Here is a 22,731-nt window from a genome sequence, read left to right as displayed (position 1 = left end):
GGTCCTGAGATATGATGATGATGTTGATAATAATGATAATGATAATAATGATAGCTCCAATTTACCTTTTAGTACATTCAAGGCACTGTGCTAAGCACTTAAAATTATTGATCCTCACAACAACCTTGAGAGTCAATGCTGGGTTTTTTGTTTGTTGTGTTGTGTAGTTATTTTTTTTTGGGGGGGGGGACAGGGCAATGAGAGTTAAGTGACTTGCCCAGGGTCACACAACTGGTGTCAAGTGTCTGAGGCTGGATTTGAACTCAGGTCCTCCTGAATCCAGGGCCAGTAGTTAATTCACTGTGCCACCTAGCTGCCCCCCAGCTAGGAAATTTCTGAGCCAGATTTGAATTCAAGTCTTTCTGACAGGCTCAGTTGCCTACATGCCATCTAGGAAAAGCAAACATTCCTATGTTCAGACGATATTAGTTAATCAGTCAATAAACACTTATTAAGTACTCCCTTTGTACCAGGTACAAGTATTAGATGCTAGGGATAGAAAAGAATAGAAAAAAATTTCTCATGTCAAGGAGTTCACATTCCAATAGATAAAAGAAGGAAACATAGTTACATACAAGATACATATAGACCAGCTAGAACATTTGGACAGCATCTTCGACTTTTTAAAGCATATTAAAATGTACAGTTATTTGACCCTCACAAACTCATGAAAAAGGAAGGGGATGAGAAGATTGGAGCTCCAGTGTATGTGCAGTGGGATTAGAAGCAAGATCTGACTCCAAATAGGGCACTCTAGTCATAAGACAATAAATACAGTGCATGCACATGCACCACGTGCATGCGCATGCGCACACACACACACACACACACACACAAAGTATGATAGAATAAAAAGCTTGAAAAACTTGCTTTGTATGAAAATTCTGTATCTGAATTGTGTGTGTGGTCAGGAACATATTATAGTTTGAAACCAAATCCATAGTACCTGTTTATCATGGGCACAATATCACTAAACTGTGAATACCCAGCACTACACATATATCCCCAAACAGACAAAAAAAGAGGAAAAAGATCCATACGTAAAAGATATTTAAAGCAGCTCTTTCTGTGTGTCTGGTGGCAAAGAAAAGAAAATAAACTGAGTGATAGTCAACTAAGGAATGGCTAAAAAACTGAGGCAAATGAACATAATAGAATATTGTTGTGCTATAAAAAAAAGAAAATAAGAGGCAGAAAAACCTGACAGTATTTGTACAAAGTAATGCAGAATTAAATGAACAGAACCAGTAACCTTGGCAGACTTAGAAACTGGACAATGCAATAATCACTCCAGAAGACTATTGGAAAAGAGGTGATGAGTAGAGGTACAGAATGAGACAAACATTATTTGGGCCCAGCCAATGTGTGAATTTCTTTTGTTTGACTATACTTGTTACAAGGGAGCATAGACTTGTATGTTGTGGGTAGGAAGAGTTTGAGGGGAATGATAGTGATGTGAAAAGAAAACAGCATCAGTAAAAATTTTAAAAGATTCATATGGGGATGGAACCAAGAGAGCAGTTTATTGGCCAAGACCCACTGAACACATTCCCCTCTAAACAACTTTAAAATAATGCCTCTAATCAAATTTTGGAGTGGCAGAGTCAACAAAAGGTTAGAGGGATACATTTATTTCAACCTAAGACAACTTAGGAGGACTGCAGGAGAGGTCTGTACGGGGTGGGCATAGGCCTGGAAATGTAAAAATTTAATTATTAACTAGCTAATCTAACCTGGAAAATTATATAATTTTGGACTTATGAAAAATTATGATTATATGAAAAATTATAGGTTTAGAAAAATTATAATTGGGCCGTAAGTCCCTTTGTGGTCACCATTCAAATGTAAAAAAAAAATAATTATTAACTGGGCCTAATTTGGGGGGGCTAAAGCTGACTGCGGTACTTAATCTGGGACTGTCAACTATTTGGCTATCTGACTGCTATTAATTTAACGTGGGCCGTTTATAAAGTTCCACCACACTATTCCCAAATTGATAAGCTAAAGATTAAGAAGCCTCTTAATTAAATAATCAAAGCAGAGTTTATTTATGAGATACTATTTAAAATTAAGAATACAGGGAAATACAATGTACAACCTGACTGCATTGCGGTGTGGCTCTTTCCACTGTGTCTCTTTCCCACCCTGCTGCGCAAACTTCTTTAATACAATAAGGGCCTTAGCCGCTTCTTGCCTTAGGGCACTCAGGTCCTTTATTCTAACTCCTAGCCCCTTTCACTTTGTAAATCCCCCTGCTTCTAACTTTCCTCTCCTTACTGCCACAGCTGAACCCGTGTTTCTCTCTCACCGACCTTCTGTCTGTCTGCTCCGTCAGTCTGCCCTTTGGCCTCTCTTTTCTCTGCTCCTAGTCCTTTAGCCTTCTCCTGCATCCTTGTCTGCATCCCGTCTCTAGTCTGCCCCACTCCAGTCCTCCTGTCTCTCTTTCTCCAACCTTTCTAATCTCGTCAGCTCCCCTTCTTGTCTAATTCCCAGGTCTATATATACCTTTTCTTCTCTCCACTCAAATCTCGGGGCTTCCTGTGCCCCCACAGACCAAGCTAATCCTCCAGCCAGGGCTGTGGCTGGTGGTGGGGGGATGTGCTCGAGCCTCACGTGCTACACCAGAGCCCAGCCTGGACAAGCCCAGAATCTCTCAGATACCTCCGCTCAGGTCAGAGGGAGCTAGGGGCTTTTTCCCCCCAGCTGTCTGACCTGGCGTCTTGTACAGCCCATGGAGCTTTTTGGCTCAGCTGAAGCAGAGGGGGAGGGGCACCAGCCCCTCCCACACAGAAGAGACGCTGAGGGCCTGAGGCTTTCTAATCTCAGCCTAAAGGTAGGGTCCCCAAATCAAAATAAATTTCCACAGAACATAGCAGAAGCCCCAGTTGTAGACCTTTGAGGCTGCTGTAACAGGAGCAGCAGGTTTGGGAGCCCTCATCCAAGAGATGGTAAGGGAGTTGGAAAACTAGTTGGAAAGAGATTACAGGAGACCTTTTGCTGGCACTAAGTGCATCTGGTACTGATTAGAAACTCTATTGCCTATAACAAGTTCTGGATCACAGTTCTAGAGCAGAAAGGAACAATAGCACTTACAACTGCAAGAGACCAGGGAACCTGGTTATAATTCCAGGGCCAAGAAGAGTACTAGTATATGTGGCTACAGGGGACCAGGGACCTTTCCTGGGTAGAAAATAGAGCACAGAGCAAAAGAGTAGTAATGACACATCTCCCTAGATCACAACATCATGAAAGCACTGAAAACTTGCAGACCCGGGGAAAATATGTCTGAAAACAGCCCCAGGAAAAAGCCTGAAGCTTGGCACAGTGCCTCGTGACCTCTAGATGAGCAAAGTCAATGTTAATGTGAAGAAATAGGCTTAGAAAATGAGCAAACAAAAAAAGAACTTGACTATAAAAAGCTACTATGGTGACAGGGAAGACCAATACATAAACTTAGAAGACGATAACAATGTGAATATATCTACAAGCAAAGCCTCAAAGAAAAATGATAACTGGACCCAAGGCCAGCAAGAATTCCTGGAAGAATTAGAGATAAGAGTGGTAGATGAAAAATCCAGAAAAGAAATGAGAGCAATGCATGAAAATTATGAAAAGAAAATTAATGGCTTAGCAAAAAAGACACAAAAATTACTAAAGAAAATAATACGTGAAAACAAAACAAAACAGAATTGGCCTATAGGTAAACAAGGCACAAAACTTCATGGAAGAAAAAACTCTTTAAAAACCATAATTATCCCCAATTGAGAAATGGTCAAAGGATATGAACAGGCAGATTTCTGATGAAGAAATCAAAGCTATCTATTCCCATATGAAAAAATGCTCTAAATCACTATTGATTAGAGAGATGCAAATTCAAACAACTCTGAGGTACTACCTGGCACCTATCAGATTGGCTAATATGACAAAAAAGGAAAATAATAAATGTTGGAGAAGCTATGGAAAAATTGGAACATTGTTGGTGGAGCTGTGAACTGATCCAACCATTCTGGAGAGGAATTTGGAATTATGCCCAAAGGGGTATAAAGCTGTCCATACCCTTTGACCCAGCAATACCACTTTTGGGTCTTTTTCTCAAAGAGATCATGGAAAAGGGAAAAGGACCCACATGTACAAAAATATGTATAGTTGCTCTTTTGTGGTGGCAAGGAATTGGAAATTGAGGGGATGTCCATCACTTGGGGAATGGCTGAACAAGTTGTGGTATATGAATGTAATGGAATACTATTGTGCTCTAAGAAACGATGAGCAGGAGTTCAGAGAAACCTGGAAGGACTTGCATGAACTGATAAGTGAGATGAGCAGAACCAGGAGAACATTGTACACAGTATCATCAACATTATGTGTTGATCAACTGTGATAGTCTAGATTCTTTTCACCAATACAACGGTACAAGAAAGTTCCAAAAGACTCATGATGGAAAAGGCTCTCCAAATCCAGGGAAAAAACAGGGAACTGTGGAATATGGATGCTGATTGGACCATACTATTTCTTTTGTTTTTAGTGCTGTTGTTTTTCTTTTTTGAGGTTTTTCCTTTTGGCTCTGATTCTTCTCGTACAACATGACTAATGCAGAAATATGTTTAATGTTATTTTATATATATAACCTATATCAGATTACCTGCTGTCTAGGGGAGGGGGGAAGGGAGGGAGAAAAATTGGAAATTGGAAATCTTATCTAAACAAATGTTAAAACCTAAAAAAAATAATTTTTAAAAATATTAAAAAAACAAAACTAGAAGATAGAAAATGAAAAAACCACATAATTAGCCAAATGAAAAAGATACAAAAGCTCAATGAATAAAATTATTCCTTAAAAATTAGAATAGGGCAAATGAAAATTAATGACTCCATGAGTCTTTAAGAGAAAATAAAACAAAGTCAAAAGACTAAAAAAAGGGGGAGGGAGGAATGTGAAATAGTTCACTGGAAAAACAGATCAAATAGAAATAATTTAAGAATTACTGAACTATCTGAAAGCTGTGATTTTTTGTTTTGTTTTGTTTTGTTTTTAGTGAGGCAATTGGGGTTAAGTGACTTGCCCAGGGTCACACAGCCAGTAAGTGTTAAGTGTCTGAGGCCGGATTGGAACTCAGGCACTCCTGACTCCAGGGCCAGTGCTTTATCTACTGTGCCATCTAGCTGCCCCTATGATTTTTTTTAAAAGAGCCTAGACATCATATTTCAAGAAATAATCAAGGAAAATTGCCCTGATGTCTTAAGTACAGAGGATAAAATACAAATTGAAAAAATCTACTCATCACACCCTGAAACAGATGCCAAAAGTAAAACTCCAAGGAATATTATAGCCAATTTCCAGAGCTCCTAGGTCAAGGAAAACATTTTGTAAGCAACCAGAAAGAAACAATCCAAATACTGTGAAGCCACAGTCAGGATCGCACAAGATTTAGCAGCTTCCACTTTAAAGAAGCAGAGGGTTGGAATATTATGTTCTTCAAGGCAAAAGAACTAGGATTACAACCAAGAATAACTCACCCAGCAAAACTGAATATAATCCTTCAGGGGGAAAAAATAGATATTTAATTCAATAGAGGACTTCTTAGTGTTCCTCATAAAAAGATCAAGGCTGAATAGAAAATCTAACATTCAAACACAAGCCTCAAGAGAAGTATAAAAGGGCAAACATGAAAGGGTAATCATAAGGGACTCTATAAAGTTAAATTGTTTACATTCCTATATGGGAAGATGACACATATAACTAAGAACTTGATCATTATTAGGGCAGTCTACATAGACCAGAGTGTGTGCATGAAGTTGATTATGTTGGGATGACCTCTGTGTGTAGGGGTGAGAAATAGTTTTGCACTGGGGGAAGGAAGAGATAGAATGGGGAAAATTTTCTCACATAAAAGAAGCATGCAAGGAAAAGCTTTTATAGTGGAGTGGGGAAATATGGAAGGGTGGCAGGCAATGTTTGAACTTCACTTTCATCAGAACTGGTTCAAAGAGGGAAGAACACAAACATACATATGTGTATATGTGTGCAAGCATACATTCATATGACCATAGAATTTTATCTTACCCAACAGAGAAATAGGAGGAGAAAATAATAAAGATATGTTGGTTGGGGGGGTTGGGAATAATAAAAAGGAGGGCAGATTGAGGGAGGTCAGAAGCAAAACGGACTTTTAAAGAGGGACAGACTAAAAAGAGGGAGAATAGACAGAAGCAAATAAGATGGAGGGAAATATTCACTTAATAATCATAACTGTGAATGTAATGAGTTTTATGGATTCATAAAACAAAACAGAGAGCAGAATGGATAAGAAACCAGAATCCAACAATATGTTGTGTATGAGACACAATTGAAAGAGAAAGACACGCACAGAATTAAAATAAAGGGCTGGGCAGAATCTGTTATGCTTCAGCTAAAGTATAAAAAGGCAGGGGTAGCAATCATGATCTCAGACGAAAGAAAAGCAAAATTAGACCCAATTAAAAGAGATAATCAGGGAAACTACATTTTGCTAAAAAGTACCATCGACAATGAAGTAATATAAAATTATTTTACAGCAAATTTCACTTATAAAGACTTCCTTTCTCAAATATATAGGCAACTGAGTCAAATTTATAAAAAATAAGAGCCATTCTCCAGTTGATAAATGGTCAAGGAATATAAACAGTTAATTTCCAGGAGAAGAAATCAAAGCAATCTATGTCATATGAAAAAATGCTCTAAATTACTATTGGTTAGAGAAAGGCAAATTAAAACAACTCTGAAGTACCATGTCATGTCTATCAGAAATTACAAATGCCAGAAATGAGGTGAAATAAGTAAATTAATGAATTGTTGGTAGAGTAATGAATTGTTTTAACCATTCTAGAGAATAATCTGGAACTATGACTGAAGGGTTATAAAACTTTCCTTTGATTCAGCAATGCCACTACTACATGTGTACCCCAAAGAGATCAAAGGAAAAGGAAAAGGACCTATATGTACAACCATATTTATAGGAGCTCTTTTTGTGGTGACAAAGAAATGGAAATTAAAAGGATGCTCATCAATTGGAGAATGGCTGCACAAGTTGCAGCATATTATTGTGATGGAGTATTATTGTGCGATGATGTGGAGGGTACTTTCAGAAAAACATGGCAATACCTATAAGAATTGATGCAATGAGAAGAACTAGGAGATCATTTGTACACAGTAACAGCAAAGTTGTAATGATGATCAATTGTGAAAGACTTGGCTACTGTGATCAATACAATGATACAAGGCAATTCCAAAGGAATTATGATGAAAAAATGCTATCCATCTGCAGAGAGAGAACTGATGAACTCTGAGTGCAAATTGAAGTATAATTTTCTCACTTCATGTTTTTTTGGCTTTGTTTTGCAATATGGCTAATAAGGAAATATGTTTTGCATGATTTCACATGTATAATTGATATCATATTGTTTGCCTTCTCAGTGGGAGGTAGAAGGGTGGGATAGAGAAAGAATCTGGAACTCAAAATTTAAAAAGAAAAAATATGTTAAAAATAAATAAATAAGGGGCAGCTAGGTGGCACAGTTGATAGAGTACTGGCCCTGGAGTCAGGAGGCCCTGAGTTCAAATCCGGCCTCAGACACTTAACACTTACTAGCTGTGTAACCCTGGGCAAGTCACTTAACCCCAATTGCCTCACTAAAAATAGATAAATAAATAAACAAACAAATAAATGAATTAATTAATTAATTAAAAAGAAAATAGATAAATAAATAGATAAACAAACAAATAAATAAAGTTTTTGAAAGCTCACATAAAAGAACAGAAGAAAGTTCAAAAGGAGACATGGACAAGCAGGACAGTTTGTTATTTTGTATTAAAGGTAATACATATATATATATATATATTTTTGCAGGGCAATGGGGGTTAAGCGACTTACCCAGGGTCACACAGCTAGTAAGTGTTAAGTGTCTGAGGCCGGATTTGAACTCAGGTACTCCTGAATCCAGGGCCAGTGCTTTATCCACTTTGCCACTTAGCCGCCCCCTAATATATATTTTTTAAAAGGCAAACTACATATAAGAGTTCACAGTTTCCCATATAACCACTTTTTATGATCTTTGTACATTAAACTATACATATTGTTGATGGTCATAATACAAAAAAAATTTTTTTAAGTTCCCTTAGTGAACCATGGTAGTCATACAAAGTGGATCAAGGCATAAAATAAAAGCCTCTAAAAGGATTTGTCTGCTCACCCCTAAAAAAAGAAAAGGCCCACGTTTCCCACATTTAGTGGGATGACCAGGAAGCATAAGAGCAAAGGTAAGGAGAAGTGATCTTTAAGGATGTACTGAACCATTTGAGAATGCAACAAGAATCAGACAGGGGAAGAGTAAACCTGTCAACATACTTTGGACAGGCAAGCAGAAAGTCAGTTAAACTGGGATACTAGCAATTCCTCCAACCTCCCACCTCCTTATCATCGTCCGATGCCTGGAATGCATTTCCTCCTCATCTTCACGTTTCTGTATCCTTATCTTCCCTCAGGTTCCACTTCTCCTATGAAGCTTCTTCTCATTTCCCAGCTCAACCCCAATCTGGTATTCTCTCCCTCATCCAATTGCCATGTAATATCCATGGTGTCTCAAAAGTCTTAGTGCATTTTAAAGCTAGTTAAGCTTACTTAATAGCTTAAAATTGCTCTGAGACTTTTGGGACATCTTGTATTTATCTGTAGCATCTAATATTTCTGAAGAAGGATAAAAGTCCCTTGAAGGTAGAGACTAATTCAGTTTTGTCTTTCTATCTCCAGAGCCAAGCACAATTCCCTGAATATAGAGTTAAGTTTTACTGAAATACATTAAACTGATTCATGAATCATCACAAAAATAAAAAATATCCTGATGGTCAATTTTCCACATGTGGCAAATAACAAGTACTTTGGACAATAATTTTATAAACTTTTCTCAATCTTTCCTATGAGAAAGTTGACAAATTTGTGTCCAACAGTGTCCCTATGGGTATGCCCATTTTAAAAATCCTTCAAAAAGGCTAAACTTACATAATTCCTAAAGTAAAACATCATTATTAGTTTGAGAGACTGAAAAATACAGAATGGGTTAAACCTTTACCTACAACAAAAAGATACAGTGTTAAAGAAAAATATGAACTAATTCCTCAGAGCCTGCCATTTCTATTTCAAGTGTATTTGTTAAATGATTAGGACTTAACTTTAAAAGTCTTGTACGTAGAAATTGCCACCAACAGATATAAAAATGGGGAAAACATGCAAAAATGAAAACTAAGACTTAATAGAAGGGACAAAAAACCTTCTCAACAGCACTACATAAAAACCTAATGGATTATTTGGTATAGTAGTAGATTCCTCCTTATTAGAAGTCTTCAGGGGAAAAAGTGGGATAACTACTTGTTGGGTATGTTGTAAAAAGGAATCTTTTGGGGGTGTGGATTATGCTAGATGACCACTGAGGTCCCATCCAACTCTAAAATTCTGCTCCACTGTAATATGGTCTTCAAAAATTAATCTCATTCATTAATTCATTCATTTTCAGACTGGGTCTTCCTCTTTTGGACTGATCACAATTCTAAAACATGCTCCTGCCTCATCTCAGCCTCCCAGCTTCCCTGGCTTCTTCAAGTTCCAGCTAAAGTCCCACCTTCTGAAAAATGTCTTTTCCTGTCTTCCCTAAGTCTAGTGCCTTCACTCTAAGACTACTCACACTATACCCTGTATATATCTTATTTGTACATGTTTTCATGTTGTCTCTCTCATTAGACAGTGAGCTCCCTAAGAGAAGTGGGCTGTGTTTTGCCTTTCTTTGTATCCCCTATGCTAAGCATAGTGCTAACTTAGCATAGTAAGTGCTTAATAACTGCCAGTTGACAGTTTGACTCCATCAAATAGGGATAAAGGCATTTACTTTCCAAAGTTGTTGTGGTCAAATGCAATGATATATGTAAAATGTTTTACAGACCTTGAAGTGATACCTATTAATATTATTCATATACTTGTTTATTCTTGTGGGTTTTTTTCCTTTTGTTCTGATTAATGTGGAAATATGTTTAACATGATAGTAATGTATAACCTATATCAAATTGCTTGCTGGCCTCAGGATGGGGGAGGGAAGGAGGAGGGGGGAGAACAATAACTCAAAAAAAAAAATCTTTACATGTAGTTGAGAAAAATAAAAAAAAATTTTTAAATATATATTCTTCATATACACATGTGAACATTTGCTATTTCTATACATGTATATCCAAATTAGACAGGACCACAAGATTCAATTATTCTGATTTTCTACTTCTCCATAAAGATGACCCCATAAAAATTGGCAATGGTATTTTTGGACGCTTGCTATTGATGAGAGTTTGGCAAATGTGACCAATCAATTCTTTTGCTTCTCTATCCAATTGGAATGTGTGTGAGCAAACACTGACAGAGGCTTTCCTTCTCAGAAAACAACCAAAGAAACATTCGTACAGTTGACAGGACAAAACATCATTTTCATAATTGTCGCCGAGGCTATTTCTAAAAAAAACAAAACAAAACAAAAAAAGTAGTGAAGTATATAGCTGAATTAAAGAAATTTATGTAGTTAACTTTTTCTCCATGTCCACTTTAAATAAAAACAAACCAAAATTATTTCCTCATTACCTAGATAGAGTGGGTTCTCTGTATTATCTGTGAAAAATAATCCATATTCTATCTACGTCAAATATTACTTTCAAATTCTTATTGATATTTTCATTTGATTGATTCAAGTAACTTTGACATAAATAAGAGCTGTGTTTATTCTAGATCTATAAAAACTATAAGAATGTTTAAACCCAAACAATCTGCCTCCTCAACCACCATCTGGAAAATATAGACCAACAAATGATTTACTTCCCTATCCTCAAGAAATGGTAGGTATTTTGCATCAACCTAAAAAATAATATAATCTTTCCCCAGCATGAAGTAAGCATGTAAAGGTGGAAAGGAACAAGCTTTTATTACAAGATTATTATGTGCAAGGCATTGTGCTAAGGACTTTATAAATATTACCTCATTTGATAACTTGATTTGTAAAGAATTATAAAGAGGAAGGCAGAAAAATAGAACTAACACTGAAGTCTGAGACCTAGATTTGAGTCTTGGTTCTGAAAATTACTAGTTGAGCAAATGACTTCATCTTTCTCAGTCTCAGTTTCTTCATCTGTAAAATGAAAATATTTACACTAAATTACCAAGTTGTTATGAGGAAAATGTTCTGTAAAACATCACTTGATCTATGATCATCAAGTCATTACATTCCCTGGATTCTGAAACTTTACAAGTTTGGTTTCATTATTTTGTTTCAAATGTTTTAATTCCCAAAACAGAAGTATTCAGAAATACAAAAAGATCCCTAAAAATCAAATATAAATTCCCTTGATCCACCTTTTATTTACCATCAATAGAAGTGTTTGTCTTTACCATTATGGATAATCTAGAGCTGACTATCCTAAACTGTCCTGGTAATTTCTTAAATTCTGTGTCTTTATATGCAACACATACCTGGCATGTGTTGACACAGCTTTAAATCTGGATATAGAAACTGGTACAGGGCATCTAGGTGGCACAGTGGATAAAGCACCAGCCCTGGATTCAGGAGGACCTGAGCTCAAATCTGGCCTCAGACACTTGACATTTACTAGCTGTGTGACCCCAGGCAAGTCACTAAACACTCACTGCCCTGCTAAATAAATAAATAAATAAACAAACAAATAAGTAAATGAATGAATGAATAAGTGAATAAGTAAATAAATAAATTTTAAAAATGAATGAATGAATGAAGACATGAATAAATAAATAAAATTCTGAAGGAAAAAGAAAAAACTGGTACACCTTGGATGTGCCATCATAAACCTACAAACAGTTCTCTTTCCTCATGTGAATAAACTAGGGTTGGCTTTTTTTGAAGGCCGGTCTTCAGCCTCTGGTCTGAACTGTCCACATAAGTTTGTAAACACTACACTTTTTTATTCACAACACCGATTTTGCACAGCAAATAGATTTAGAGTGTAAATGACAAACCCATGAACATGATATATCTCATAATAAAGATAAAGAATAAAAAAATGGAGATGTAATATACTTAGGTTGAGTGTTCATGACCATGGTATTTTGAATGAGCCATGTGACAGAAACTGGTAAGGGTATATAAAGACTTAACTATACATTATTTAAAAAAATATGGCCTTTTTGTATTTACCTATTCTTTCCCCTTTCTCTGAATATCTCTTCAGACAGAAATCTAAAATGTGTCTATGAAGAGATTCCAGGTCAAGACTGATTCTGTTTGTAACCAGGTTGGCTGATAAGTAACAATGTTTAGACAATCCTCGGGCCTGTTGTGGTGACGTCATCAATAAAGTTATTCTCTATTTCCTCTTTAATGAGTAAGTACAAAATGACAGAACTCCAAAGTTAGAAAGAACGTAAGAGATCATCTGCTTTAGACCCTACCCACAATATATACCTTCTCTAAAACATTCCCAGCCATAATGGTCATTAAGCCTCCCCTCAAAGTCCGTTAGGGATGGAGAACTTTGGGGAACTTCCATAGTAGAGGAAAAATTCCAATTTTTACAGCCTTAATTATTAGGCAGGTTGTTTTCTTTTTCCCTTTCATTAAGCCAGAAGCTTGTCTTTGTAATTTCCACACACTGATCCTAGTAGTATTCTCCAGGGCCAAACAGAACAAGTTTTTGTTTTGTTTTTTGTTTTGATGTAAAAACTGTTCAGAGACACTGAAGACAGCATTGTTTGAGTCATCCTGCCCTCTTCGCCAAAGCTTTCAATTGTCCAGATTTAGCATCTCCAGTTCATTCAGCCAATCCATGTATAGTAGTTCTAAACCACCTCACCAACCTGAATATCATCCTCTGGATCATTCAGGCCAAAAATAAAGGCTCATCCATATAAATGACCATTCAGACTTAAGAAATATAGTCTAGGGGGAAGCTAGGTGGCGCAGTGGATAGAGCACCGGCCCTGGAGTCAGGAGTACCTGAGTTCAAATCCAGCCTCAGACACTTTACACACTTACTAGCTGTGTGACTCTGGGCAAGTCACCTAACCCCAAGTGCCTCACCAAAAAAAAAAAAAAAAGAAATATAGTCTACATATTCACTCTACAAAACTAAAATATTACTACCTAGATCTTTCTTGATGCTTATTTCTGAAGTCCTTCAACATTAACATAGAAAATCTAATTTCCACAATAATAATCAGATACCACTCTGCCATTGTGCTGAAAGTTACAGATATATCTAGTACACTGTTATGGCATTTTATTGCATTTTTATGAAATGTACTAAATATTCAGGTGAAAATACAGAAAAGGTATTTATTATTAAGCACCAGATTCATTATTTAATAGATTTAGGAGGAGCTTGCAATTATTAATTTACAAAATTAATTTCAAGGACATAAGTTGTATCCTGGACCAAATTTACAAGTTGAAATACTTTAGGAATGATGTAGTCTTCTAGAAATGCCATCGCTCTAGCCATTCTCAGAAATATTATGCATAATCTACTTAAATGTACCTTGTTATCTTAATGTTAAAGCCATTAAGTTAAAAGGGACCTGCAACAACAGAAATAACAAATATGATACATTTCCTAAATGGTATCAGCTGCTATAGTTCAAAATAACATCTATCCTTATAGCATCTGTAACATGCTGAAAGATAAAATTAGCTTTGGCCTTATTTTGTGCTTGCTTTTCAATGAGATACTTCTCACATCTAAAATGTGACCTTGTACAAATATTAGGCTAATGGCTTTTATATGCATATACCTGTGTACTTATTTCATTCATAAAACATTGTATAAATATTATACATCTGCATTTGCAGGTACACTATCACTTGGCATAGAAGTTGCTCAGATGTGTCAATCTAGAGTATAATATTTTAATTATAGAGTTCATCGCTGAATAATCCAATTATGCTACTAAAACAGCTAAAGAAAATAACTTCTACATCAAGCAATGAAAAGTAATTATTGTTAATCCCAATCGCCAAAAAAAAAAGTTAAGACTTTATACAATAACATTTTAGAAAGGTTCCCTGATCATCTTGTTTATTTGTTTGTTTTTAAAATGCAGGTATTTGAAATTTGGTTCTTATAAAAAATTGGTCTAAAATGAAAATATTCTCTAGAATCTGAAAGAAGGTAGGGAAAAGTATACATTATACTTTTACATGCCTTTATATAATAATTCACCTTCCTTTCATTAAGTGCCTAGGTCAGAGCCTCTGAAGTGGCATAGTACTTTTCACAATAATTCATTTTTATTTTCAATTATGCTTTTTAAACTTTGTGAGCTTAAAGACAAAAGGAAAAGTAGCTTTCATTATGTATTTATCTGACCATCCACATGTATTGACATACTCCTACCATTTCGTATTATTTCAAGATCAATAGATTTCATATGTTGTATATATTTTCTATAGAAACCTATATATTATGTATTTACAAATCTATCCCCACTAAATCCCCTAGACCAGTTTTACCACTTAGATTTCTAAAAATAAGTATTTAGGAATCTGAGCAAATAAACTTACTTATAACTGAGGTTTGAATAAAAATGTCTTGGGATATTATATAGGAAATTAGTTTAATGATCTAATTTATTCATAATTATTATTACAATTAGTAGGTGCTAGGATACCCTCTAGTGGGGCACACAGGTCATACCTCTGATAATAAGTTTCGATAGCCTCCGCAGTATGATGTTTAGCATGTGTTCTCTTTATATGTTTCTGAAACAAAACAAAAAGAAATTTTTACATTGTCTTAAATTCAAGTTGGGAAGAACATGTTTGCTGATCACCCATCCTGATATACCAAGAGCAAGAGTTTGGGGAGCTTGGTAGTTGCAGTTGGTAGTTTGGGGTTTTTTTTCTTTTCTTACTGAGGGTTCTATGAACCGAGGCATTTTTGTCTCTATCTATTGGCAGGTATGTCTCCAGACTGTACCAGAGTGTACTATATATGTAAAAGCCAGAAGGGTCATAGTAATTGAATCTAAATAAGTTTGCTTAGGGTTGCAGAGGGCAAAGAAGAACTTGTTCCCTCTTCCAACCCTTGTATTAATTTCCCCTCAATCCAATTCCATCCAAGTCCCCTACACTCGAGTTTTACAATCTGATTGCCATTTTTAACGGGGAAGAACATTGCTTAAAAACAACTTATTTGAAAACTACAAAAAGTAATTCCATAGAGACTTGCCACTTGACTGACACCTGTCATCTCATGATAAATGACTCCATTTTCTGCCTCTCTTGCCTTCTGCCACTCCGGCAATGGTCATTTATCATCATCTCTGTCAGCAATGGAAAGCAGCCCTGACAGTGCAAGTCAGCAAACATTTAGCACATGGAACCACGCAACACAGGGAAATTATTATTGTCAGAATAATAATGGTTTAGCATAATTTATTACAGGTCCACCAAATAAGCAAAGGCTAGATGTTATTAGACAGATGGATGGGTAGGCTTGGCAGGCATCCACTGAGACTCAGGCGGCGCTTGATGTGGAAAAGAGAACATCCTCCAACCCAATCAGAAAGCTGGCAGTTCAATTACAAAGAAATAAAGGGACATTCATCATTCAATTAGGCACCTGTCAACCCTCACAAAGGAGAAAACTTCTAACCTGGTACTCCTGGGAGAAGATGCTCAGCAGAGTGGACTGCGATTGACTGGAACAAATAAAAGAAGGACAAAGTTAATTACTGGAGTGCACTGCAAAGAAACAAAAGGGAAAAGAGCTTCAAACGTAGGCCTGCTGCCCTGTAATCTAACAGAACATGAAAACAAGTGTGGAAAAGTTGTTCCAGATGAACACCTCAGACAAAGGCTTCCTGCTGCTAGGTCAAGGAGAGAGAAAAAGGCAAAGAGGGAAAATACAGCTAGTTTCAAAGCCAACAAGCATATTGTTTGGGTTGTGTTTTTTTTTTTCTTCTTTCTCTGTGATTTTTGTTTTTGTTTCTGCTTTAGAATCCACCCAAGCCATCTCTGAAACATGTAGTGATGCTAAAAGGGACCCCCAAGAAACAAAAACAAACTACACTTCTATTAATAATTGACGGGGCTCAATTGCATTAGTGGTTGGGAACATGCCGTTTGTTCATTGGTAACATATTGAAATTCATTTTGTTAGCAGCCAGGGAACCTCTTCAGGAGCTGTCTAGGATTCAGGAGAGAAACTTAGCTCTCTGTTAGAAGCAGCATATGGGACCACTGGAACATTCCCACTGAAACTGATGTGCTTTGAAAATAGAAACTTTCACAGCAGGAAGCTGAGACTCCCAGGAGTCGGTCATTTCCAAAGGCTGCCATAAGCCTCATTCATCTAAGACTGCACTCAATGTCAAACACCTGGCAGGGAAGCAACCTGGAAAACATTCTTCCCAAGTGGGAATTTTTCTCTCTGAATTGTTAACATTTAGAAATGGGACAAGATTTCTTTCTTTTTTTTTCCCCTCCCTCTCTAAAAGGCAATCAATACTCCACTGCTACTGCTTCCAATTGTCCTCAGTGGATGTATCTACCTCATTGCATGTTGACTACAATTAATTACTTCTGATATATTTTCCTACCAGATGCAACTTGAACAAATTACAGTGCAAATAAATCGACTTTTATGGTACAGCAAAGCACTATGAATAATTAAAATTTTGTCTTTTAAGAAAGCAACTTCTTTTAAAGCTCATCACAGATAATTTTGTGATTAAAAAACAAAAGTAATGGAGCCATACTTCTTTACCAACTAACATAATGGATTGTGTGTGTGTGTGTATGTGTGTGTTCTTTTAAAATGAACACCCCCAGCATGACATCATGGAGGATCTGGCTTCAAGGCTGTCTACCAGGGCCAGTTGATATAAAAATAACAAAGTAATCACAACTGCCTAGCAAAGAAAGCAAGAAAAACCAGAGCACCACTAAGGGGATAGCTGAGCAATCCTAAACTAATTAGACTCTATCAAGTGCAAATTCATAAAAGACATAAAATAATTCTTTCTCTTCAGACAATTGTATTTCCTCAAACCATCCTATATACCCCATTTAAGTCACATTCATGGGCTCACATAGATACTCTATAGATCTGTGTCCAAATAACAGGGAAATTAAAGTAAAACCATTCTGACCTATAGAGTAAAATAAAGCAGTCAGTTGAGTATGTGATTAATAACCCTCCCCAATTCATGTGTATTCTTGAATATCCATTTTTGCTGTAGACAGAATGACAACTTCTATGAACTGTATGTAAATGAATGTGCTTGTAAATGTTCATTTGTAATGGAAAGGTTAGCAGCCAAGAGACTGGCTGGAAAAAAGCTAAACAATGGATAAAAAGAAAAGTTGTGGGTGTCCAGAGTGGGCTTGTAACATACGTGTGTGTGTGTGTGTGTGTGTGTGTGTGTGTGTGTGTCTGTGATGGGGCCTGAGGCAAATAGTTAGAGAAAAGTATCAATAAAGAAAGAAGTGGTTAGAAATGGGAAGCCAGAACAAGATTTAGGCAACAAGAGAAGGTGTAGACAAGGCTAAAAGTTATGAGCCAGAAAGTGCCATGGACCACTATTACAAAATACTAAGCTTTTTGATTCCTTCAAACCTATGAAAAGATACATTAAGTAATATTTGTCCAAGTCAGTCAAGGAGGAAGGAGAAAAGAACTATACCCTAATAGACTTGATCCAGAAAGCTATAGGAAGAGAAATCAAATCTGGCCTTCCATCAAAATGATACCTACCCTTTGGCAGTAGTACACTGGTAAATGTTTCATAACTACCTCTCCAAAAAATAAAATAGCCACAACACATGTTTTAAGTTTAATCTGCATTATTATTATTTTATTCATCAAATTCTTAAGTCACACCAATTTTTTTTGGGGGGGGGGGCAGGGCAATGAGGGTTAAGTGACTTGCCCAGGGTCACACAACTAGTAAGTGTTAAGTGTCTGAAGCCAGATTTGAACTCAGGTACTCCTGACTCCTGGGGTCGGTGCTTTATCCACTGTACCACCTAGCTGCCCCCCAAACCAATTTTAAAAAACAATAAATCAAGCCCTGATTTGTAGCATTTGCTGATTTCCAAGGTGTAAATACACCAAAAATTTAGTAATTGGCTCCCTAGATGGTATGACTAGCCTCCAGCACACCCTTGCATTGACTATTGACTACTACATCACCAGGTACAGAGTTTTTCAAATATAGGAAAAATTCCTCCTTGTTTTGGGAATATATCTCTGATGTTCTTATAGAAGTCAATGAGAAATCATGACTTGAAATACAAATGCTGTCTTCATGCATGACTTTTCTTTATTTAAAAAAATTACTAAATTTTAAAATTACCTTCATTTCCATGTATAGCTCAAAATTCTTTTCTTTGAAAGCAATTATGACTATCACCTACTCCTCTCACATCTGTTAATGTAGATAATATATATGTGCTTAAAGTAAATAAATGCCTTTTCTACAATTTTTCCTTAGCAGTAAAGCTCTCTCCTTCCCAGGGAGCCATCCCTTATAACAAAAAAATGGTTCAGCAAAACTGACCAACACATCAACCAACTGTGATAGCATAAGAAATGTTCTATCAGATTGTTCCCCATTACTGCAAAGAAAGCAAGAAGTTATATATTTCCGCATCTTTTCCAAAACTAAACTAGGTCATTATAATTACATTAAGTTCACTTTTGTTCTTCCCATTACATATCCAACAGCTATGACAATATTGTTTTCTTCTGGTTTTGCCTATTTTAGCTGTGCATCAGTTCATAAGTCCTCTCAGACTTCTCTGAATTCTTCATGATATTTTTTTTACTCCTGGTAGAGTAATATTTCTTTTATTTATGTACTGCAATTTATTTGTGTTCCCATATGTGACTTTCCAGGAACACATCTAATATGTAAATGCTATATTTGAGCTCATGCTATATTTGAGTATGGGCGCAATATGGGATTATTCTGGGAACTCTTCAGCAAATGAAGGCATATGGTGAGGTTCTGACATAGGAGAAGTTAGCAGGGTGTACAGCTCTCTATACTAACTCCTCATTTAGTTCTTTTCTTTTCCTGACTCCATGCAATAAATGGAGACTATTTCTCAACTTTCATCAAAGTAAAAACCTCCTTCTAAATGACATGTAGGGATGCAAGTATTAATAAGTTCATTAGTGGTTCACAGATACTCTAAATTCAAATTTATTTACTTGGATGATAGGAAATTACTTGTTATGTTATACATTTTTTAAGAGAAGCAGTTACTTTGCTAGCCTCTAATTAATTAATTTTCCTAGCAGACTCCAGACACTTGAGTACTTATTAGAATGCTATCATATGACATGAACTCTTATGTCAAATATCCCTTCTTAAACATTTGTCCAACATTGTATTTATAAAGGACTTTATATAGTAGTAAGTCAGTCAGTCAGTCAACCTGGAAATAAACTGTTAATTCATTCTCAAGAAAACAAAAGCATCAAAAAGTTAAATGACTCGACCAAATTTCCCTTTAATGTAAAATGGACCTGAGATTTCATTAAATAACAGTAAAGGGAACTACTGTTGGAGATACTCCCTCTAAAGATGCAGTATCAACAAGTGACCTGGAGAACAGAGAGGTTGGATAGGTGATTTGTCCAAGGTTGCAGAATTACAATGTGTAAGAAGAAGGACTTGAAACACATCTTCCTGGTTCCAAGGTTGGCCCCCCTAACCATGTCATTATCAAGTCACTTTCTCTTGTATCTGTGTATAAACAATGACATTATGGATATGAGTTGCAGCATATCTGCCTTGGTACTGAGTTTCCATACCAAGGAATTCTCCATATCAACAAAATCATGTGTCCCAAAACAAACAAACAAATTAATAAAAATTTTAAAAGTAAACATCTTTGTTCTTAAAGATGTCATCATCATAATGGTGAATAAAATACATGATAATAAATAAAAATACTAATGTAAAATGTACACTCTTCTCCATAACAAATTATATTGGGGCTATTTGTGAAGGTCATGGTCTGACCTCCTCATTTTGGGCTGTTCTCTCTCTGTCTTGAAGTTAGCATGATGCTTTTGTTCAAAATTTAAAATCAAAAGTCAGTAGGGGAGAGTGCCCTTGACTTCAGACACAAATGGCATAAGTAGAAGAACATGTCTTGAAGGAAGTAGCTGGCAAAGAACTTTTAAAAAGACAATCAGGGAAGCAAATGTAAAAGGCTAACATGGTAAGATCTTATGAGATGCCATATTAAATCTTGTATGACATTCAGAAATACTGTCACCATTACATAAAAAAAAGTAAAAGATAAACCAACACTGAAAGAATCACATTTAGAAATGTTGGGAAATCTTTCCTCATTCATCCTAAATAATAGGTGAAAGTGGCATGGGGAGGGGGAGGAGGGGGGAATACATCAATCCAAAAGAACACATAATACTTTTCTGTCAGCGGTACCTAAAATAGAGAACAGGGAACTTACCTGCCATATAATTATTACTTTTAATGAGACAGTTTTAAAAAGTGAAATTAATCTAATAAAAATAATATGAAAAAGTAATATACTAAAGTGCAGAATAAAATAAAATAAATAATAAATTCTATCCTATTCAATATACAAATACATAAATAATGAAGTAAATAAAAATATAATAAAGAATATATTTAGTAAATAGAAAAATTTGGGGGAATGATTGATGATGCCTAAAAATAAGAAAAAGAAAACTGGAAAGCACTGTACAAGGCACTCTTGTAAGTATCAAATAGAACTTTCTATTCTTATTCTTAAATAGTACTCTAACCCAATCCAACTGATTCTGGAACAAACTTAAAGAGATTATTTGGGGAAAGGCATTTACTTGTAGAAGCAAAAGCTCAATTAAAAAAAAACAATCCTTAAAAAAGTCAGGGGCAGGGACAACAGTGAGGCAGTGCAGGGGATAAAGCACTGGCCCTGGATTCAGAAGGACCTGAGTTCAAATCCAGTCTCAGACACTATCTTACACAGATACTTACTAGCTGTGTGACCCTGGGCACTTAACCTTCATTGCCCCCCAAGAACCCCATCAGGGGCATAAGAACTGATCAGTTCCTCTGATCAGATTTTTATTTTTCTTTCCTACAAAAATGATTACATGCTAAAAATATTTTCATTTTTCTGAAATTGAATATTACTCATCCTAATTCACCAACCCATGGCTCAGAGGCCAAAGCATCAAGGAAAAGAAGTTCTTGCTCTCCTCAATCCTCATGACCCCAACAGAGAAGAGAAGTGAGAGTGTCACCATGCCCAGATTAAAAAAGGAGAAAGATGGAAAGCCCCTTTAGTATTTGGTCTACACAAATCATAAAAAATAAGGAAGGGGGCAGCTAGGTGGCACAGTGGATAAAGCACCAGTCTTGAATTCAGCAAGACCTGAGTTCAAATCCAGCCTCAGACTCTTGACACTTACTGGCTGTGTGACCTGGGCAAGTCACTTAACCCTCATTGCCCCGCCCCGCCCCCCCCCCAATAAGTAAGGTCTGAATGTTCCTTTAACAATGAAAAGTTTTTGTCTTTCTTTACCAAAGATTCAATAAGCAAAACAAATTGACAATTCTTTGCAGTAACATGATTAGAGTAAGGTTGGGGTGGGTGGATGGAAACCAAAGCTTTAAGTTCTTACCTGCTGTAGCAGTCATAGAGACCCTTTATTCCACAAGAAATAAATAATAACATCAGGATCAAAAGATATGGAATATTGGATCTGCAAGGAAACTTAAAGTATCATGTAGCTCAAATCCTTCATTTTACAGACAGAATCCGAGTTACAGAAAAGTCAGGGGACTTGTCAAAGATCACACAGGTAAGAAGTAACAGTGATGATATTCAACAAACCCCTGGGTTTGCCCTCTAATGTTAAATCCAATATTCCTTGCACCGTATCTCACTGCTTCTCTATACGTATATTCTTTCCTAATCTATTACAGAACACTTGACATCTTCTAGCATTAAAATAGCAGAACAAAATTTTTTTAAATGGAAAGGTCCAAATTCTGTGTTATTTTAAAATCTCAGATTTTAAATCTGAATCTAGAAATGCAGATTCAGTTCACAGAACACCAACTCATTTATATTACAATCAGACATAGTAATAAAGCATTTAGAACCACCAGGGGAGGAAAGTACTGAAGCCAAAAGGTGAGGTGACTTGCCCTGGCCCATTCTGGTATTAAATAATAGAACAAGGACTCAAATCATAAACTGAGGCCAAATCCAGTGCTCTTTTCACTATCTTTCTTGATACTTAAAAAATGTATTAAGGTGAGTATGTCCTTAGAGTGAATAGTTTGAAATATTTTGTATTTTGTTGTTGTTATTCAGTCACTTCAGTCAGGTCCAACAAAGGAATAAATCCATTTGGGGATTTCTTGGCAAAGAAAGTGGAGGGGTTTCCTTTTTCTTTCTCTAGCTCATCTGACAGATGAGGAAACTTAAAACAAACAGGATTAAGTGACGGCTCAGGGTCACACAACTAGTGTCTGAGGTCACATTTGAACTCAGGTCTTCCTGACTTCAGACCAGGTACTCTAACCTCTGCACCACCTAGCTGCCTTTGTATTTACCTATATCTTTATAGGGTAGATTCAGTCCAAGAGAATGTAAGATGCTTTAGCATGGGAGTTAAAGGGGAGGCACCTAAAGAATCATCTGCTC

The 22,731-nt window shown here is 36.3% G+C and overlaps 1 protein-coding gene across 5 annotated transcripts in view; it reads right to left on the bottom strand.

Annotated features, from left to right (window-relative positions):
* Positions 1 to 22,731, bottom strand: part of CDIN1 (CDAN1 interacting nuclease 1) — a 295,396-nt gene that overhangs the window by 194,322 nt on the left and 78,343 nt on the right. For 3 of the 5 annotated variants that reach the window (XM_043987895.1, XM_043987892.1, XM_043987894.1), the window contains exons 2-3: positions 15,680 to 15,725; positions 14,720 to 14,784 (exon numbers count right to left, since the gene is read on the bottom strand). In XM_043987895.1, coding sequence (XP_043843830.1) covers positions 14,720 to 14,784; positions 15,680 to 15,725 — 111 coding nt within the window. The remainder of the gene's footprint in view (positions 1 to 14,719; positions 14,785 to 15,679; positions 15,726 to 22,731) is intronic. The other 2 variants (XM_043987890.1, XM_043987891.1) reach the window with 1 other exon arrangement.

The sequence above is a fragment of the Dromiciops gliroides genome, chromosome 2 (genome assembly GCF_019393635.1).
Source record: "Dromiciops gliroides isolate mDroGli1 chromosome 2, mDroGli1.pri, whole genome shotgun sequence".
Taxonomy (NCBI): Eukaryota; Metazoa; Chordata; class Mammalia; order Microbiotheria; family Microbiotheriidae; genus Dromiciops; species Dromiciops gliroides.
This window is presented reverse-complemented; position numbering and strand designations above follow the sequence as displayed.